General features: G+C 36.1%; 1 protein-coding gene across 1 annotated transcript in view; it reads right to left on the bottom strand.

Moving 5' to 3' along the window:
• RASA1 (RAS p21 protein activator (GTPase activating protein) 1) overlaps window positions 1-22,435 on the bottom strand; it is a 122,164-nt gene that overhangs the window by 13,740 nt on the left and 85,989 nt on the right. Inside the window, exons 12-20 of the mRNA XM_006885384.1 lie at window positions 16,483-16,570; window positions 13,051-13,128; window positions 10,049-10,206; window positions 9,312-9,388; window positions 7,359-7,531; window positions 6,949-7,108; window positions 4,642-4,784; window positions 1,898-2,013; window positions 1,047-1,133 (exon numbers count right to left, since the gene is read on the bottom strand). Coding sequence (XP_006885446.1) covers window positions 1,047-1,133; window positions 1,898-2,013; window positions 4,642-4,784; window positions 6,949-7,108; window positions 7,359-7,531; window positions 9,312-9,388; window positions 10,049-10,206; window positions 13,051-13,128; window positions 16,483-16,570 — 1,080 coding nt within the window. The remainder of the gene's footprint in view (window positions 1-1,046; window positions 1,134-1,897; window positions 2,014-4,641; window positions 4,785-6,948; window positions 7,109-7,358; window positions 7,532-9,311; window positions 9,389-10,048; window positions 10,207-13,050; window positions 13,129-16,482; window positions 16,571-22,435) is intronic.

Raw genomic sequence — 22,435 nt, 5'->3', positions numbered from 1 at the left:
TTATGTATAACTTCATATATTATTAGGCACTAATATTAAATTATAAAATTTATGTTATATATAAAATAATACACTATGAAATTCTACTGTGTTCACCAGTGCTTTTGCACTTAACTTCCAATTACTTTAAATGAGTTAGGTCTCTAACAAAAATCTACAGTATACTTAAGGATAAAATACTGCATCTTACAAGATTTGCTTTTAGTTTTGCCTTTGTAAATTAACTTTTTTATAACCTTAGGCAAACCATTTAACCTCTCGAGATCTACTTTTTCATTAGAAAAATAAGTTAAAGTAATAATAGTGAGGTCCCTTTATATAAGTGCTAAAATTTCTTGGCCTGCCAAAGCAATTCATTCTCCTTACTCAACAGTGGGAAGAGTAAAATTGAGAGCTTCCTTCAGAACTAGAGTCTCTCATTGAAGAGCCTGGAATCAGGCTATTGCAAACCAATAGAAAATGCCGTATTTTGCTCTTTCCACTTAGCACCAAACTGATTATGTATAGAGTAGGTAGTGGGGGAATTTTATGAAGTTGGCTACAACTCTGGGTTAGACGCCCAACACCCTATGGATTAGGCCATCAGAAGTGCTAGTTAGCTATAGATTTTTGTAACTTATGAATTTTTAAGTTCACTTATTAAGCTAGGTCTCAAATAGTTAAATGACTAGGATAGTAAAACCACCACATAAAATGTACCAAAAACCACAAAATTTGATCTTTAAAAAATACAGAAGATAAAAAAATCACTAAAAAAGCACTGACATTAAGCTAAAAAAAAGTCTTGATTTGTATGCTGCTGTTGTGTGCTATGGATCTGGAACTGACTCAGAGCTGATCGTCCAACAGGTTTTCGGAGGCAGCAAATCACATGGGAGGAGACTGTCAATCCTTCTCCCAGAGAGCAGTTGGTGGATTTGAACTGTGTGCCTTTCGTATCACAGCACAGTTTCTTACCACTAGGACACCAAATGCCATTATTCTAATTTTCAAAATTAGCTTATGTTTTTATACAACAATGTAACAAATGAATTGACTAGCCTTACCTAACAACTCTGGTTCTCATGGTGGTATTTGTTGGCCACTTGTGCTGAACAGATTTCTGTAAACACCCGTAAATATATCTCAGTGTCCTGCCAAAACAACACAATTACTTCAATTCAGAAAGCAAGTGAAAATACAAATCCCTGTGAAGCAAGAATTAAAACAAAGGAAGCCATTTAACTATAAATTTGCCTGAATATATGACATTTTAAGGTAACTGGTCTTTTCTTTCAAAAAACTTAATTTGCTGAAAGTTATATGTTATATTTCAGCAAAGGATAAGAATATTATTATAAATGTTTTCAACAATTTATTTAACATCTTAACATTTACTCTGGAAAAAACGTTAATGAAAGTATGAAGCAAGTATTTGGAAAAGACTACAGAGATTAATAAATACAGGTTTCAAGGAGACAGATTTTTAATTAACAGACGTTAACTTCTACCTGAACAAAAGAGTTCACTAACGTAGGTGGCCTTTAAACTGATGCTGAAGGATCAGATTAGTAAGTGTGTAAAGAAATTAAAGTATAAAATGAATAGAATGTCATGTCTTTTTACAGTCTCCCAAATCTGAGACTACAACCCTCTATTCATGACCCCAGTTATTACATGTACCAGATACAATGGCCTGCATAAAAGCATGTTTTGTTTCAATTAGATTATTTAACTCTAGTTTTAATTCACTATTTTTCTCAAATACAGTCCATCATATAAAGATAAAAAACTGTTAACTTCTGCAGAGTCCAAGAGCCTTGGGACAACAGAAAAGCATTTACATGTTTCAGAAAGAAACTTTTCTTTTACAAATGCAGATATCCAATTTGTCAAATTAAAATATTTCACCACTTACGGTGGAAGTATTTCTGAAGCCATGAATATTTTCTCCACAAGCTCTGAAAGTATGTTCAATAGGTGTGCTAAATTAGTGTTCACGTCTTCATTTTTTTCCAACTTTGATGGACTTAACTAAGAGAGGAAATAAATCAACATAAATGCATCTTGGCAATGAAAACTGCAAATAAACAAAGACAGCGATAGTTTTCACTGCTACTTTTCTATTTTTAAAAATCATCTTTTTTTGAAGTGGAACTATTTAAATAGTCTGCTCTATGGAACACTTGCAGATTGTTGTTCTTGTGTACTACTGAGTCAGAAGTGGTTTTGAGAGGGAGGTAAATCACACCGGAAGAGATTGTCCATCTTTCTTCCATAAATCACATGATGAGCAGATGGTGAATTCTTGATTCTTTGTAGGAGGTAAACAGGCAATCTCTTCCCTTAAATTTGTAGCCTCTGAAAACTCATTGGGGGGGTCAGTTATGAGTCAGTTCCAAATCAATGGAAAGGATTAATTAACATGGAAGTCTTAGAGGTCTTATTAACGATTCATTCCCTATTAACTAACTTAATAGCAAGCAGAAAGTATACATTTCAGTTGTTTTGGGGAAAACCCTAATGTTTCTTTCTATTCAACAACAATTTGCAACATATTTTTGTACACACACAAAATTGGACAGTACTTTTTCATGTTGTTAATTTTAAATACAGGATTCTCAGAAGTAAAAAAAAACATAACCACAGCTTTTTTACATTTCACAAATGTATAGAAGTATTTCAAGAATCCCTAACCTCCACTATATAATCTAGATTAGTTCTATTCATTTTAGGGGCAAATAAAAAGCAAAACCATTAATATAAAAGCTTTTGGAATGAAGGTGAGTCTTATTTAATACTAAATGCTTTACAAAGAAAACCCTTTTCCACTAGCCCAAACTATTATCAATGGAATGTTGTTGGAAATGACCTACAGCTAAACCTCCACTGGGTTTTCAGAGGCATTAAATCAAAAGAAGGGGATTCTCTATAGATTTATCTACTGCTGTTGTTATGTGCTCTTCAGTCAGAACCAACCCATGGCTGACCCTCCAGCGAGTTTTCAAGAGACAGTTAACAGCAAGGGAGGAGATTGCCCATCTTTTTCTCATGCAGTAGTTGGTGGATTGAAATCATGTACCTTTGGGAGAGCAGTGCAACTCCTTAGCACTAATTCATCTACAGATCTCTAAATTCCCTAGCCTGGATATTTCTATATCATCTTTCATGGTAAGGTCAACTTACTAGAGGCTTCCAATACAAAATCACTTAATTTATTCCCCTTTCTTCCCCTTACTTTATTAGTAAAAATTGGCAATTCAGTGCAGATTTGAGTATTTGATGGCTATCAATCTACATGAACTGCCTTCAAAAAAACTTTCAAGAACCTCGATAATGAGAACTGTTACACAAAACTTAACTAGGTTATACAATAAAACTCTCCAGCAGAACCTTCCTTCACTTTGTTACACATTTTCTGAAAAGAGGATAGGGAAAATGACAAAGTACTTTCATGAGTTTCTATTTCAACTTGATGTTTGCTTTTTATTTTCTAATTTTTTATTTTATACTGGTTTGCTTACAAAGTTAGTATACATGATTTTCACTCTGGATCTTTCCCATTTCCTTTACCCACTACTCCGTCTGCCTATCAAATTGTGCGACCCTATGATTATGCCCTTGCCAATCCTCACTTCTCTGCTCCTTCCTTCCCTCCTTTGGATCCTCTTACCTGTTTTACAATTGTCTATTTCTACAATAATGGTCTTAAAGAGTATTTGTCCTTATGGGACTGAATTCGTTTACTTAACATAATACTCTCCAGTCCCTCTCAAGATAGGTAGTAATTTTCAAAATCATTACTCCTGCGTGCTGAGCAGTATTCTGTTGTTTGAATGTACCATAATTTCTCAATCCATTCAACTGTGGTTGGACATTTGGGCTTATTTCATGTTCTTGCTATGGTGAAAAATGCTGCTATGAACACTTGTGTACAAATCTGTTTGTGTCTCAGTTCTAAATTTCTTAGCATATATTCCAAACAGTGGAAGAGCTGGGTCATATGGAATGTCTATGTTCTGCTTTTGGAGAAAACACCAAACTGCCTTCCAGTGTGGTTGCACCATTTTACAATCCCATCAACAGTGTGTAAGAGTTTCTTTATCTCTCCACATCCTCTCCAACATTTATTACTTACTGTCCTGTTAAACTTTGCCACTGCTACTAGGGTTAGATGGTATCTCACCGTGGTTTTGATTTTAATTTCTCTTATTGTAATTCTGAACATTTTTTCATGTGTCTGTTAGCCATCCAAGTATCTTCCTCTGTGAAAGGTACTTTGATATCTTTTGCCTACTTTGTAACTGGGTTATCAGTCCTTTTCTTGTGGCCATGTAGGATTCTTTAAACTTTGTCTGAGACGGTATTGCCAAAATGTTTTTCCACAGTATGTTTTCTTTTGAGAAATGGTTTTGATGTGCAGAGGGACTTAATTTTTAGAAGGTTCCATTCAGCAACTTGATGATTTTTAAGCCTAATATCATAAAACCTTGCTAAAAATCTGCTTTGCATGACATTTTTACAAATTAATTACAGAGGATATAAGTGCTTTGACGGATAGTTTTAGAAAGCTAACAGTAATTTCTGTGAAATGTAATTAACTATAAAGCATTACCTATTAAAGCGTGTTCTCTGCTCAAATATTTAATATTATATTCTCACCTCACAAGACTGCTTGCTTTCCATTATTTTTAAAATAGAGTCTTTTAAAGCATGATGAACAAACTGAGTAGCAGTGGCTTTCATATACTGTTCCATCAAGGTGCTTGCAAGTGTCGTGGCTCGAAATAGAGTAGTGGCTTCATCTATTTAAAAAAAAAATACATATATAGAGTAAAAGTTTCTTTGTAAAGGAAGGATTTACTAAAATAACCAAAGATGATGAAATGAATTCATTTTCCTTACCTACTAGACAATCAATACTATTTAAATACTTACTACAGCACTGGAATATTGATGTTAATGATATTCTGTATCTTCCCAGATTTACTTTGCAAAGGACTTTCATACTCATTAACTCATAGATCAGAAATAAGAGAAAAATGATTCAAATCTCAATGTGCATCATGAAGACAGAAACAAAAACTCAAAAGTTCCTAGTGGTTAGTGATTAATCTACAATCAAAGAGCCATTTAATGATAAAACTAAGACTGATCCTGCTTGCTGTCCAATGATCTTGTGCTTTTAAGCATCTCTTTTAATTCACAGAATAAGAATAAACAAAATATCAATTTAATTAATAAACTTTAAATGTAACTACTAATGAAAAAGTTTTAATAAAATTTTAGTAAGACATATTATTACAGAAAAGACTGAGTTTAAAATATGTACCACCATTAAATTCATTCCTTGATTAACATAATATTTAAAGGAAATAGCTCTAGGCATTAGTTCACTTGGGAAACCTAGAAAGAAGCCCTGTTAACGAGTCAAAGTGGTGAGGGAAAACAGGTTACTCTGACATAATTGTGAGGTGTTTTCAAAGCTGTGTGTCTAGCTATGCTGCCTGAGAACTACTCAAGCGAAAAATAAAATGCAGCTCACACCAACTACTGTGCAATATATCAGTAAGTGAAAAAGAAAACAGGTTGGTAAGTAGACCAAATTATCCTTGATAATCAAGAATGACAGTCTACTGACCCTGACAGATAAGTGACTTTCTTATAGTTTCTTTTTAACTTTAACTCACCATGATAAAAACGCCTGTTAGAAATACTAAACAATATGTTGCTGTTGTTATGTGCCATCAAGTCATTTGCGACCCATAGTGACCCTATGTACAACAGCCCTAAACCCTGCTCTATTCTGTGCCAATCGCACTGCCTCTGACACCCCTACCCCGATTACTCCAGTCACTGAATCAATCCACCTCATAGAGGGTCTTCCTCTCTTGCGCCGTCCCTCCACCGTACCAAGCATTATGTCCCTCTCCAAGGACCTGTCCCTCCTTGCAACATGCCCAAAGTACGTCAGACGAAGCCCCAGAATCCTTGCCTCCAAGGTAACCCTCTCCAGGATGAATCTGTTTGTTTTCTTGGCAGTCCATGGTACATTTAATACTCTTCTCCAGCACCACAGCTCAAAGGCATCAATTCTACTTCTATCCTCCCTAGTCATTGTCCAACTCTCTGATGCATAACAAGTGACTGCGAAGACCATGGCCTGTATCAGGCACACCTTAGTCTCCAGAGAGACACTGTTGCTCTTGAGTACTTTAGAGAGGTCCCTAACAGCAGACTTTCCCATCGCAATACATTTTTTTATTTCCTGGCTGCTGGTGTCAAGAGTGTTGACTGTGGAGCCGAGCAAACTGAAGCTGTGAACAATCTCAATCTCTTCGCCATCCATCCTGATGCTGCCAATTGGTCCAGTGGTGAGAATCTTTGTCTTCTTGACATTGAGCCTCAGTCCATACTGAAGGCCGCAGTCCTTGACCCTCTGCAACAATTGCATGAGGTCCTCCTCAATTTCAGCAAGCGGGATTGTATCATCTGCGTAACGCAGACTGTTAATAGATCTTCCACCAATCCTGACGGCCCACTTCTCCTCATAGAGCCCAGCCTCCCGGATAATCTGCTCTGTATACAGGTTGAAAAGGTATGGAGACAGGACACATCCCTGATGTACACCCTTCCCAATTTTGAACCATGCAGTGTTACCCTGCTCTGTTCTGATAATTGCCTCCTGGTCCAAGTTTAGGTGTCACATTAGCACGATTAAATGTTCTGGGATTCCCATTCTTCTCAGAGTCAGCCACAGTTTGTTATGATCCACACAGTCAAACGCCTTTGCTAGACAACATAGGCCAACATAAAAGTAAAAACTAGCATTTCAACTACCAGTTTTAATGGAAGAAACAGAATAATGTATTTTGTTAAGATGGCTTAACTATGTAATACACTAAAAACTAAGAGCATCCAAATTAACACCATTTTTAAAAGTATCACACTAACAAAGTCATACAATACCTTCCATGCTTATTTCTCTGTCATTTAGTGTACATAGCAACAATGATTCAAGCTTTTCATGAAGAAAAATCCTTAGCAGAATGCTAGCCAATAGTGTTCGATCTTGTCCACATACATGCGATAAAGCATAGACTACATGAAGCTCCTTTTGCAGTATAAGCTAAAAATGACATTAAGAAAGACAAAGTACAAAGCATTATGCAGTTTTAGTAAGACAAATTCATTTAAAAATATGCAACTATAGCCTCTTACAGTAAACCTCACACAACTGTAAGGCTTTTTAAAAAAAATTTTCTAACTGTTCATTGGCCATTAGGATATAAAATTATTATATTTAGGTTAATAGATCTTTTACTAAATGTTTCCGTTAATAATGTCACAAAAAATTAGACTGGTAAATATGTGAATACCTCTTTAAATTCACTGTACTCTTCTTCTGGCATGATTTTTTCCATAGAATATCGTGCTCGGACACGCAAGGATCCTGGTTCAATACCTTTTAATGGTATGTGGGAGCTGAGCAGAAACCATTCATCCGTGGCATGCCCTCTCTGTAATCGACTCAACTGGCATCGCATAAATACTTAAGACAGAAAAATATTGTCAAATGATTACTTTCTGAAAAGATACTATAATTAGTAATAAAAGTGAATGTTTATGATGCTAGTCCCTATAGTATTAAATGCTTTTTATTAAGAGTTTTCAATGACATAATAAAGCTAGCTGTGCTGTGACAAGTACATAAGATACAAATATGATTAAGGCAGAAGGAAATCTACTATAGTATAGCTTTTAGTACTATACCATAGAAGTATAGAGAAATAATATCTAATTTAGTTTAAGAAGGCTAATACAGACCATACAGGTAGCTCCTTCAACTAACTTTTAGCAAGATCTAGAGATAACAGTTAGGGAGGACAACAAGGGGGGAGAGGAAGAAGGTCAGTACAGATTCCAAATAGAAAGCATGACAGATGTTTTTAAAAGCTGTGGAAGGTTTTTAAGGATTGGATTGAAGTATGACTTTAATTATATAACACACCCTGGAAATGCTTTTTCTTATTAAATCCCTAACACTGGCATCTGTATACATACTTTGCCAATGTCTCATAAAAGTAGAGTATAAATAGAAGAAATAGAATACCCTATGTCTGATTATATAAACTATATTAAAAAAAAAGGCCATGGAAAATTTAAGAACTAGAAGGAAGGATGTCTTTGTAGGAAGTATATACAAAAGATTGTAGTGTTAGTGGAGGGATGGTGGCGATTTTATCAGGGCCTTCCTTAGCTGTTTCATTACCGACATTCTGAACTTTATCTTTAAAGCAAGCCCACCCTACAAAATGACAAGTATTTAAGTAGTACCAAAATTAAAGAATAAACATTTTACAGAGAAAAATTCTGACTTTGATCTTTAATACATATGATTACTTCCTTCTCTGTGCTTCAATTTTAAGATGGTATTAACCTAATTTACCCTGTTGTGAACTGCTAAAACCCACTGGCAACTGTTTCAGCAAAAGGACTGAAAAAGGTATACTACCAAGAGCAAGAACTGGGAGGCTATGATGACTCTAAGTGAATTAAATGCTCTAGTTTAAAGAATATATTTTTTAATAGAGTGTGCGCTCTAGTTTAAAGAATATATTTTTTAATAGAGTGTGCTCTTTTCAGCCAATTTACAAAAGACTTATATGTTATCTATAGTAAAGCTTTCCCTTAGCATGCTTATATTTAGAAGAGATATTTGTTCTTGAGAAAAAGACATCATGCTGAAAGAGGTAAAGGGAAGGGAGAGGGAAGAACACCCTCAACAAGATGGACCAGCACAGTGACTGTGACAGCTGGCTTGAGCATATCAGAGTTCGTGAAGATGGCATAGGACAGGGCAAGGTTCAGCTCTGTTGTTGTCAAGGTCACTATAAATTAAGGTCACTATAAGCTGTGTCAACTCAAAGGCACCTAAAAACAACAACAACATAGTTAAATGAATAGTAACTTAAAATGTAGAAAGAAGGTAAGGGAGACCGCAGAGAGATAGTCACTGTTACCATTTTAGCGTTATTACTGTTTTATTTGCTGGGGGCAAAGGATTCAGGAGAGTAGATAGATAAGTATTTTCAACTTAAAGAGCTAAGTTTATAATATGTACAGTTAAGCAATTTTGGTCTTTTTTCTTTTTCTAGGTATAGAATGCTCTGGAAAAAGGTATGAAAAGGAAACTCTCAAATTACATGTACTTATAAGTTTACTTTCTGCTTTCATTTCAAGATTATATTTCATTATGAAAAGTATATATATTATCTCAAAGTATGTACATGAAAAACGTTACTTTAGGAAAAAAATTTTTATCAACTTACAGATATCAGGATCTTTGCTTTTCTTTGTTTTGTTACTAAGAGTTATCTCAAATCTGTTGATGTCAGGAGGAAGATCACTAAAGAGTAAGGATAAACAGAATTAACAAAATGTTCCAGCACCAAACCTTCTGATTTACTTTAATATTGGTATTAAGTAAGCTTCTTGTTTTGTTAAGCATCTTGAGTGTGCTACATTTAAAAATATTAAAAGTATACTACATGCATTATGATTTGGTAAACACGAGGAACACTTATGGTGCCGTGGACAGCTAACCAAAAGTATGAGAGTCCACTTCTGCAAGACTGCCTTGGAAATCTGACAACTCAGTTCTATTCTGTCCTGGATTGTCACTTTCAACAAATGGCAGTGAGTTTTGCAGGAAAACAGTGAAGCAAATTTTCCCTCCTCCTTTCCCTTCCCTCTTGAATCTCTTAAAGCAGCAACAATTTCTTCAAGTCCTAGAAGTTCTAGTACAGATTTTGTGTAAGTTTTAACAAGTTTTGGACTTATCAATAATGTTAAGTCACATCACTAACTCAATAAAAAAAAACAAACAGTAACTTAGCATTTTACTAATAAAAATGTGCAAATCACAATAGAAAAATCACTTTCTATACTGTTAAAAGACCTGACTCTGGCAACTTAATTCTGACAATGTAGATATACAGGCAAATATAGGAAGAAATGCAATATAGCACAATGAAATTGTTTAATGTAATGATAAAACAAGACTTACTCAAAGACAAACTCTTCTGACCAAACAGGGTTTTGCCCTTCTCTTGCATGAGTTTTTGCTACTTGGACACTATTCAAGTAGATGTTACAGTATGGGTTAGTAAAATGTTTCACTGGGAGTTTATGAGCTTCTTCAATGTGTAAAACAAGACTGCTGACCTAAACAAAAAATAACAAAGTTACCCAGATACCAAAAATATGCAGTAGGTTTCAAACGCAATGGCTATAGAAAGCAAAAGTCCAAGGCACTTTTTTTTCCTTCTTAGAAATGAAGTTTAATTATGTTATCCCTAAAAAAAAAAGTATTTTATTTTATAAGTTATTACTCAATTATATTCTTGGGAAAAATATACCTTTTCCAATGAATAGAGTTAAAAAGTAGGAACACTATTTCTATAAAAGTTCTTACTGCTGATAAAAAATACTATTAAAAATAAGGACGCTCTGGTGGCCTAGTGGCAAGAAGCTGCACTGCAATCCCAGAGGTATGTGCTTCGAATCCATCAGATGCTCTGCTGGAGAATGAGGGACAATCTCCTCCTGTACCAGTCAGATGTGATTTGACGGTATACACAAACACACACACAAATGATTATATATATATAAAATGCTATTAAAATATTGACTCTACCCCCTCATTATACAGAAAAAGACATGAATCCAAACAAGCTAAATTATTTGTCAGGAGTTGTGGTGACAAGTTCGATCATCAATCTCATCCTTCTTCCTCTCCAGCCATCTACTATTTGTGCGGCCTTATAAAAACATCTCTAATACCTCACTTCACTCATATAAAATAAAGAATAAAGTTTATATTTAGCTTTTTATAAAGATTAGAAAAAATGTCAAGTATGTTACTTATAATTTTATCACATTATATTTACAGATGATAATTTTATTGTAAAGTTTCACACAAAAAAGAGTTTTCTATTTTTGGAAAAAATTCATTCTGATTTGTCATAGATTACAGAAAGCTATATTTTGAGGAAACAGATTATTTGTATGATTAAATGTTCTTGAAGGAAGAGTCAGCATTTTGGTTACATGTTTATTTAGTAACTCTTTATAGTAACAATTTTTCCACTCCCAGTAGAAAAAAATATACTACTTTCAATGGGTTTACTGGAATTTCTATGACAGAACAATATTTACCTTCTTCAATAAATACTATTCCTGGGGCCTTATCTTTTGCTATCTCCTTCAAAGCATCTTGAATTTCCTTCATCACCATAGGCTATTGCTCATATGTTGCTTCTTTAAATTCTTCTGTGTCTGCCAATTTCTTTCGATACAGTGACTCAGTATATTCTATCTTCTTTTACTACTTCCTGGATCATTTAATATTCTGCCTAAAGCATCCTTGATTATAGCGACTCAAGGTTTGAATTTGTTCTTCAGTTCCTTGAGCTTAAGAAATGCTGAGCGAGTTCAGCCCTTTTGATTTCTGACTCTAGCTCCTTACACATTTCACTGTAATATTTTACTTTGTCATCCCACGCTGCCTTTTGGAATCTTCTGTTCAGCTCCTTAGTATCTTGAATTCTTCCTTGTATTCTGGCTTCTCTGTGCTCTAGTGCAATATTCACAGAGTTTCTTTTGACATCCATTTTGGTCTTTTCTTCCATGCTCACCAAGTTGTGTCAAGAAATCTGGGGAACAACCACTTGGCCAAGTGACTGGAAGAGATCTATATTTGGCCCCATTCCAAAGAAAGGTGACCCAACAGAGTGGGGAAACGATAGAACAATATCATCGATTTCACATGCAAGCAAGATTCTGCTGAAGATTATCCAAAAATGACTGGAACAGCACATCAGCAGAGCACTGCCAGAAGTCCAGTCTGGGTTTAAAAGGGTTCGTGGTACTAGGGATATTGTTGCTGATGTTAGATGGATCTTGGCTGAAAGCAGAGAGTACCTGAGAAATCTATCTGTGCTTCATTGATTATGCAAAGGCATCTGACTGTGTGGATCATAACAAACTGTGGTTGACTCTGAGAAGAATGGGTATCCCAGAACACTTGATCGTGTTAATGCGAAACCTATACTTGGACCAAGAGGCAGTCGTCAAAACAGAGCAAGGAAACACTACATGGTTCAAAATTGGGAAGGGCGTATGCCAGGGATATCTCCTGTCTCCACACCTTTTCAACCTGTATGCAGAACAGATCATCTGGGAGGCTGGGCTCTATGAGGAGAAATGCGGCATCAGGATTGGTGGAAGATCTATCAACAATCTGTGTTATGCTGCTGACACAACCCTGCTTGCTGAAACTGAGGAGGAACTGAAGCGCTTGCTGCAGAGGGTCAAGGACTGCAGCCTTCAACATGGATTGAGGTTCAATGTCAAGAAGACAAAGATTCTCACCACTGCACCAATTGGCAGCATCAGGATGGATGGTGAAGATTGAGATTGTTCTTAGCTTTAGTCTGCTTGGCTCCACAGTCAACACTCTTGGCAAACAGATTCATCCTTGGGAGGGTTAAACAGGGCTGCTCCTTGGAGACAAGGACTCTGAGGCTTCGTCTGACATACTTTGGTCATGTTGTAAGGAGAGACCAATTCTTGGAGAAGGACATCATGCTTGGGAGGGTGCAGGGCAGGCACAGGAGGGGAAGGCCCTCTATGAGGTGGATTGATTCAGTGACTGGGATAATTGGGTTGGGAGTGTCAGAGACGGTGCGATTGGCACAGGACAGAGCAGAGTTTAGGGCTGTTGTACATAGGGTCACTATGAGTTGCAAGCGACTCAATGGCACATAACAACAACAACAACAATAATACTATATTAAAATTTACTCAAAGTCCCAAATTTTTCTATTTCTATCCAAGGTATAAACAGAAAAGCTATAAACAAAAGCATGGCTTTAACATAGTTTAAACTTCCAGAAGATTCTGAAGTGTTTGAAGATGTTGTCTAATCTAATTCACAAAGAAATAAAAACATAAAGCGCAAACAGAACACAATGCAACAATAACACATGAAAGAAAAGAATGTTTCACCTGACGCAGTCGTTTATTAGATGTCCCTGGACTACTCTTCCGTAAATTGCAAAATGCCTGCAGACCTTTCATCCAGTCCTACAAAAATAACAGCATTTCAAAGAAATTAGTTGATTCAGTTATAAATCATCTATTAGTCTCTAAAATTCAATACTTTTTCCTTGACAGCCATTTCTTTTTTTTTTTGACAGCCATTTCTAAGAGTGTACTATGCTTTATTATATGTGACCTAATACAATAACCACAATTATAATTTTTAAGAATCCTATTACTATAGAATCTCTAAATTAAGAACATCCATGAATGGTCTTTAATTAGCCAAAATATAAAGAGACTATTTCTCTCAAGCAGATCCTACCTTAAACAAGTAAAAAAAATACTTCTGTTTATCTTAAGCAGGTCCTGGTACAAGCAGGTTGCAATTGGCTGCTTAACTAGTGCCTTAGAAGAAAGATCTGGCAATGTGCTTCACAATTACAGTCAACAACACCCTCTAGAGCAGTCTGACGATGCAGCACACAGGGTACCATGAGTTAGAACAGATGAAGCAGCAATAGGTTTGGTGGGGTTTTTTGTGTATTTTTAAGCTGTTACTTAAGGTACTCTAAAGCATTAATTTGGTAAGTTTTTTTTTTTAAAGTACTGACTACAAGATCAAATTATGATATGTGATCTATCAACAATCTGCGTTATGCAGATGACACAACCCTGCTTGCTAAAACTGAGGAGGACCTGAAGCACCTGCTGCAGAAGGTCAAGGACTGCAGCCTTCAACATGGATTGAGGTTCAATGTCAAGAAGACAAAGATTCTCACCACTGGACCAATTGGCAGCATCAGGAAGGATGGTGAAGAGATTGAGATTGTTCAGAGCTTTAGGCTGCTTGGCTCCACAATCTTGCCATCAGTAGGCAGAAAATTAAAAGACGTATTGCCATGGGAAAGTCTGCAGTTAGGGACCTCTCTAAAGTACTGAAGAGCAACGGTGTCTCTCTGGAGAATAAGTGTGTCTGATACAGGCCATGGTCTTTGCAATCACATGTCAGAGAGTTGGACAATGACTAGGGAGGATAGAAGGAGAATTGATGCCTTTGAGCTCTGGTGTTGGAGAAGAGTATTGAGGGTACCATGAACTGCTAAGAAAACAAACAGATTCATCCTGGAGAGGGTTAAACTGGGCTGCTCCTTGGAGGCAATGATTCTGAGGCTTTGTCTGACATTCTTTGGTCACGTTGTAAGGAGAGACTGGTCCGTGGAAAAGAACATCATGCTTGGGAGGGTGGAGGGCAGGCGCAGGATGGGGAGGCCCTCTAGGAGATGGATTGATTTGGTGACTGGGGCAATTGGGATGTGTTGGAGACAATGGGATTGGCACAGGACAGAACAGAGTTTAGGGCTGCTGTACATAGGGTCGCTATGAGTCGCAAGCAACTCGACGGCACGTAACAATGACAACGAAATCTAATAAAATTTTTTAAAAGTCTATTTGTCTAATACTCAAGTAAAATTACATTTTAAGAATTTTTAAATAGTGGTCTGCCTTGAAGGGAACAACTTTAGATTTACTAAAAAGAAATCTAAATAATTAATGCTGACATGCATTTTTTTTCTAGAACACTCCTTGCTATTTGCTTTATTATATCCTTTAAGTCATAAGAGTTGAAATTCTATTTCACTGAATTTAAGCTATTATACTGAAGTCTTTATACAACAAACTGAGAACAAATTAACTACCATAGCTTCTAAAAGTGACAACAACCAACCACAGACTCCATAGTCACTAAAGAATCAACACAAAACTGAAACATCATTTAAAGTCATACTCTGTGGTATGTAAAAATATGGAAGACAGAAAAATTATATAGGAATACAACTAAAACTGTTGTACTTATACAGCAGGGAGCTTTGGTGGCCTAGTGGTTAAGCAGCTGCTTTACCAATCCAAAGGCAAGTGGCTTGAATCCATTAACTCCTCCTGTGATTCATAGCTTCTGAAAATTTGGAGGCAGTTCAGCCATAATTTGGTTCAGACTTGAGAGTAATGAGTTGTTATGAACGAGGCAAAATACACTGAAATATTATTCAGAAAGGTGGCATCCTTAACATATAAAAAGTGGAGGGAAAATGAAAGAATGGCTGGATCCCAGAACAATGTGATGTTTAAATGTCTATTTCTAACTTCTAATATTTTAAAATAATGACCAAGTCATCTAAATATTTTGAGCCCCCAACTTTTCCCATCTGCAAATTTGAGATGCCAACCCACCATGATTCAGTTTACTCAAAATCATAGTAACTCTATGCACTAAACTGTACCAAAAGATTGTTATGGCTATAATCGTCACAGAAATAAACTGCAACACCTTTTTCACCTGGAGCAGCTAAAGGGTTCATACCACTGACTTTTCAGTTAACAGTCAAGCAGTTACCCAAATACCACCAGGCATCCTCATATATGGGATCTGATACATAACTACAAAAAAAGTTTTATAATGCTGGTATTATATTGTTACTCACTTGAGATATTTTGTGTATTAAATGGCTAATTTAGTTGAAATATTTTACAAAGATTTGAAATATGACATTTGACTGTGAACCATAAAATGAGAAAGCTCATTCATCAAATTTATTCTGAAACCTAAGAAATTTTCACACCTTATGAGTCAGAGAGTGAATGTCAGTATAAAGTTTCAGGAGGATAAGCTGGAATTAACTCAAGAGCAGTGGGGTTTGGGGTTTGGGGTTTGGGGTTTTGATCACTTTCCTCAAATGACAAATTAGGTTCTATTTTTTTTTTTATCACTTTCTTTTGACTTCTTAGCTTTCTTAAGCTTCTTTCCATAGTTACAAGTAGTAACTAAGCAGAAAAGGGCATATAAAATTTAACATAACACCCTTACAAAACATTTTTTTAAAATAGTACTTCATAGAATTATGTAAAGTGTAATAAATTTAGCAGGACTTGCTGATTGATCATTGCTTAGTACTTAGACATTATTACTAGATTTAGAAAAATCAAAGAAGAGAAAGTTTCTAAAGTATTTTAACTACTGATAACGAAACTTGTATTTTTAGATACGGGGCTCAATCAATGATTAATATTAATGATCATCGATAACACTTATCTTTAAATTTTGGAGTTTACATTTAGATTACACTGAGACAATCTATACACTTTATAAAGAGAAAACTATAAAGGAACATTCTCAATTTGATTTAATAATATAACATACAAATTCAACTTAAAATGGATAAAATAATCCTTGACCTTTTTTTTAACATTTGTTTCAAAACTTCCATGAGAAAAAAAAAAGTCCTTAAAAGAAAAAGATGAGAGATTTAAAAAATTTAAACACATTTTAATCACTTTATTTTCAATGCATTTTTCATTAGGAGAACACAGCTAAAGATTTTTTAGTAGTTAAAATCTTACCTCTGCTTGCTCTGGAGTTTCCCCAGCAAAGTAAAAGATGTAATGTTCTTCACTGAAGTGCTGAACTACTATCTGAAAACAGTTTGGCCTTTAAAAATATTAAAAAAAGAGACGTGATTGGAAATTTTAACAAAAAGCATTAAAAACACACTACCATCTTTAAAATCACAGTAGTTTACTATACGTTGGTATTAGTTGCAATCAGTCTATTCCTTTTCTGGCAAACCCATTTGTACAGAGTAGAACTGCTCAGTATGATCAAAATACCAGCCTTTCACTTCTTCCATCTGTGTTTCTCAAAAATTCCTTATAATTTATATTTAAATTAATTTGAAATTATATTTCAACCTTATCACTCTAATGTATCAGAGCAAAAGAAAAGTGAAGGTATATATAATTATCGTAGAAAACACTTATTTGTCGTCTAGTCGACTGTAACTTAAGGCAGCTCTTTGAACAATGGATTTGAATCTGCCCTATCCTGTGCCATCCTTACCATCTCCAATACATTTGAGCTAATTGTTACAGTCATTGTGTAATCTATCTTGTTGAGGTCTTCCTACTTTTCACTAATCCTTCACGTTTCCAAGCATGATGCCTTCTCTAAGGACTGGTCCCTCCTAACAACATGCTTAGAGTATGTGAGACAAAGTTTCATCATTCTTGCCTCTAAGGAGCACCCTGCTTTCACTCTATCGAAAACAGTTCTATTTGTTCTCTTAGAAGTCCATGTGATATTCAGCACTCTCCTCCCAACACCACACACAACTCAAAGTCATCAATTCTTCCTTCTGCATCCTTAGTTAATGTCCAACTTTCAGATGCACAGCAAGAAGATCATGCTTTGTATCAGGCTGACTTTAGTCTTTTAATTGGCATAATTGCTCTTTAGCACCCTGGAGAAGTCACTGACAGCAGATTTTTCCAACACAATTAATCTTCTGATTCGTGGGCTGTTGGTACTAAGAATGTTGATATGGATCCAAGATAGATGAAATTGTTGACAACTTCAGTCTTTTCTCCATCAATCATGATGTTGTCTATTGGCCCCAATAGTGAAGATTTTTGTCTTCTTAAGGAAGACCCTCAAGGAGATGGATCAATTCAGTGATTGGGATAATGGGAGTAGGTGTGTCAGAGACAGTGAGGTTGGTGCAGGATAGAGCAGGGTTTAGGGCTCTTGTACACAGGGCCACTATGAGTTGCTAGCGACTTAATGGCACATAACAACAACAACAACAATGTGGAGTAGTAATCCAAATAGAAGGCTGTAGTCTTTGGTATTCTGCAGCAAGCATTTCAGTTTTCCTTACTTTCAATAGGTATGTCCATGTCATCTGCATAAGGCAGGTTGTTGATGAGTCTTTCTCCAATCATGATGCCACAGTCTTCTTCATAAATCCCAGCTTCTTGAATGACTTGTTCAGCATAGAGATTGAACGATATATAGGTATGCAGAAAAGATTCATCCCTGACATACACATTTCCCTATTTTAAACCATGTAATGTTCCTCTGATCTATTCAAACAGCCTCTTGATCTAGGTATAGATTTCACATGAGCATGATTAAGTGTTCTGGGATTCCCATTCTCCTCAATGTTAGCTCTAATTTGTTGTGATCCACATTGTAGGGAACTCTGGCGGCTGAGTGGCAAAGACATGATGCCAATCCTAAGGCACAGACTTTAAATCTACTAGCAGCTCTTTGAGCGAAAGATGGGCAGTCTCCTTCTATGCAATTTACTATGAGTCATTTCAGCTTGAGGATACACAACAACAACATAGAAATTGAAGGGAGTTATTGTGGCTAATCTGCAGAAAGGTGCACTGTTAACTGAAAGGCCAGAGAGGCAGTTTCCTCTCAAGTGACTTATAGTCTTGGAAACCTGATGAAAGATCAATCTGAACTAACTCAACAGCAAGGAGAATAAGAGCAGTAGCTCTGGCAGTCTAGTGGATAGAAAATTCACTGCAATCCCAAAGGAACTCGGTTCAAGTCTGCTCCATGAGAGAAGAATGGGCAATCTCTTCCCTCAAACTCATCAGAGGGTCAACTATGGGTCAGTTCCAACTCGATGGTACACAAAAACAGCACTAGATGGTTAATTTGGAAATATATTAGCAAAAGAAAAACTACAAGTGTAATTAAACTTGAAATTTTTGAATTCCATAGCCAATCTAAATATTTTTTGAAAATATGTGTCACTAAATTTAGGATGCTTCATGATGGTATAAATTATATATACTGCAAAAAAACTGCTGGTGTTAGGTGCCACTGAGTATGACTCACACCCACCATATGAACAACATATCTGAACCTTGTTCTATTCTGCGCCAACTTTATAATCTGACACTCTCGAGTCCACTGCTGCAATCACTGTGGTTGAGGGTCTTACTCTCTTTCAGTGTCCTTCTCCAAGGATTATCCTTTCATAGCAACATGCCTATATAGAAATAGTGTTACGCCAAAAATATTCTTACTGTGAATGGTCTAATTAGATTGTAAGTCGCTTTCTCCCTTATAATAATCTAATAATTTGCAGGTTGTTTTTGGAGGCTTTTTTGGTTAGTTTTTCAAACTGGTTTTCCTTCATCTGTTAAGATAAAACATCACTGTGTCATATACAGGCTTGTTCTGAGGTAAAATAAACTGATAATAAATACTAATTTTTATGCTCTTGTAGTATGTAGTATATCACAATTTGATACTTAAGTACAATACTAAGTAGTAAATTATAATCACTCCTTCTTAACTGAAGTAACTAAATTCTTTAAAATATCTTTAAATATTATATTAGACAATACTGCACTGGTCTTGTTTGACTTCTTTTAATACTATATCTGTTTTCTAGCAAAGGATAAATGCATACTGCTTTTTTGCCATCTGACACAACTCTATTCTTAAAATTAACAAGAATAAGGGTAATTCAAATTCTTTATATTTCAAAGATTTAATCCTTCTATGAAGTTGGCATAGTGCGTAACTTGAAGGTCAGCAGTTCTAACTCATTAGTGATTCTGTTAGAGAAAGCTGGTTGGTTTCCTCCGGGAAAGATTTATAGCCTCAAAAACCCAATGGAAGGTCATTTTAAGTGATATCTGACTCACAAGTAGAAGAGTAATCCTCTAACTCTACCAGTTTTGCACAACTTCTGACAAGCTTTTTAAGGTCATTATATAATGCTAAGATTAGATTCTTGGAACATATTTATGCTAAGAGGGAGAGAGAAGACATTCTCATCGGGAATGTTGTTGCTGTTATGTGCCGTCGAGTCACCTGCTACTCACTGCGCTTTTATGTGCAACAGCCCTAAACCCTGCTCTATCTATCCTGTGCTAATCTCACTGTCTCGGACACACCTACCCCCATTACCCCAGTCACTGAATCAATCCACCTGATAGAGAGTCATCTTCTCCAGCACTGTCCCTCCACCCTCCAAAGCCTGATGTCCCTCTCCCAGAACTGGTCCCTCCTTGCAACCTGTCCAAAGTATGTCTGACAAAGCTTCAGGATCCTTGGAATAGATGTTCCAATTATATTTAGCAGGAAATTTTTATTTAGGATATTGATGATAAAATGTGCTTGGCACTAATGATTCATTCAATAATTTTCATGCAAATTAAATATGTAGACTAACAAATAGAATTATTAGGCTCGTTATTAGGTGCCATCAAGTCACCCATCACTCATAGTGTCTCTATAAACAACTGATCTGAGCCTACCCTATACCATTCTCACAATCTCCAACATACTTGAGCTCACTGCTACAGTCTCTATGTCAATCCAACTTGTTGAAGATTATCCTCTTTCACTGACCCTCTACTTTGCCCAGCATGATGCCTTTTTCCAAGGACTGGCCGCTCCTGACAACATGCTCAAAGTACATTACATGAAGTTTCACCATCCTTGCCTCTAAGGAGCACACCGGTTGGTTGCACTTTCTCCAAGACAGCTTTGCCTGTTCATTGGGTATAGTCTATGGTATAATCAATATTCTTTGCCAATACCACAATTCAAAGGTATTGATTCTTCTTCAGTCTTCCTTATTCACTGTCCAATTATCAGATGCATAGGAATCAATTAACAATATCATGGCTTGGATCAGATGCACTGTCTTTCAACTAGTATCTTCTTTCTTTTACCAGGCTTAGCAGTTCAAATTTAATCAATTTTTCATTACATGCTCTAAGTAGTGAGTTACACTTTCTTTAAAAATATTAAGACGACTGTGATTATCTTATGAATTTACTGTCTTTATAACATTACTTATCAAATTGTCCATTATGATGGGAAAATAACAATTATAAATTAACAACAGGAAATAAAAGTCTAAATAAGCTATGTCCAAAGTATTTGAGACAAAGTCTTGTCCTCTTTACTTCTAAGGAACACTCTGGGTGGACTTTTCACAAAAGAAATGACATTTTCATGGAAAAGCAGGATATATTCAATATTCTTTGTCAACACCATAATTTTTAAAAAAAACCACCAAAAAAACTTTAGTCTTCATTATTCACTGTCCAGCTTGTGCATACACAAGCAGCAAGTGAAAAGGCCATGACTTAGGCAAGATCAGTCATAGTCCAGAAAGTGACATCTTTGTTTATGAACACTTTAAAGAAGTCTTTTACAGCTCATTTGTCCAATGCAATCCATTATATGATGTCGTGAATAATGCTACTATGGATTTTGATTACAGATCCAAGGAAATTAAATCCTTGACAACTGAAATCTTTCCAAGCTTTGCACATTCCACATTATAAGTAATGAAGGTTTACAGCTGTTTATTCTCATTCTGAAGCTGTCAACTACTTCATCTTCCTTGGATCCACAATTAACACAGGAATTAAGGAGATGCTTTGCACTGGGAAAATCTGAAGTTAGGGACCTCTCCAGATTATTGAGTAATGATGACAGAGGAATAAGGTGCATATGATTCAGGTCAGGGTCTTTCTGATCATTTGCTAAGCATCTGAGAGCTGGACAATAAATATGACAGAAAATAATTGACCCCTTTGAGTTGTGGTGTTGGAGAAGAGCACTGAACATCCCTTGGACGGCCAAGAGAACAAACAAGGTATGGCTCGGAGAGGGTGAAGCCAGCATGCTCTCTGGAAGCAAGAAAGATGAGACTTCGCTTCATTTCCTTCAGACATGTTGCTAGGAGGGGCTATTCCTTGGAAAATAATATGATGCTTGGAAAGATGGAGGGTCAGCAAAGGAGAGATCCTTAAACAGGTGGACTGGCACAGTGACTGCTGCAGTGGTTTCTTGTATGTCAGGAAGTATGAAGATGATTCAAGACAGAAGAAGATTCAGATCTTTTGTTCATAAGGTCACTATGAGTTGTATTTGACTCAATGGCACCTAACAACAAAAATTCTCATTTTGAGTCTTGCCATATAAAAAACTGATGATTCAAAAAGTTCTATTCCATCTAAATAATTAAAAGTGGCTCTGAGGAAGCAACTCTTTTCCAGATATATTGTGCAAGACTTACAACCTAAGGGCTCATTTTCTATTGCTGTATGAGACAATGAATGTTCCTTTGATACTCAAAGATTTTTACCTCTTTTTTCTTTTTAAAGTAGATTGCCAGATCTTCCTTCCTAGCCTTAGTCTGAAAACTCTGCAAGAACTCTCCACCACAAGTGACTCTTCTCATATCTGAAATACCAGGGGCATAGTTTCTAGCATCCTATCAACATGTAAGCCATAACGGTGTGACTAAATGACAGATGAAAGGTAAGAGAATGTGCCTATTTCACATTTATTTTGGAGAACAATAACTGTCTTGTGAAACATCTGTTAGAAGGTGGGGGAAATGGTTGTTGTTGCTGTTGTTGTTATGTGCCGTCAAGTCGTTTGCGACTCACAGCGACCCTATGTACAACAGTCCTAAACCGTGCTCTATCCTGTGCCAATCTCACTGCCTCTGACACACCCATCCCG

Source organism: Elephantulus edwardii, unplaced genomic scaffold, assembly GCF_000299155.1.
Source record: "Elephantulus edwardii isolate Elephantulus edwardi_28Jun2011 unplaced genomic scaffold, EleEdw1.0 scaffold00043, whole genome shotgun sequence".
NCBI lineage: Eukaryota > Metazoa > Chordata > Mammalia > Macroscelidea > Macroscelididae > Elephantulus > Elephantulus edwardii.
The sequence above is the reverse complement of the archived record's forward strand: the minus strand, read 5'-3'. Positions and strand labels throughout refer to the sequence as shown.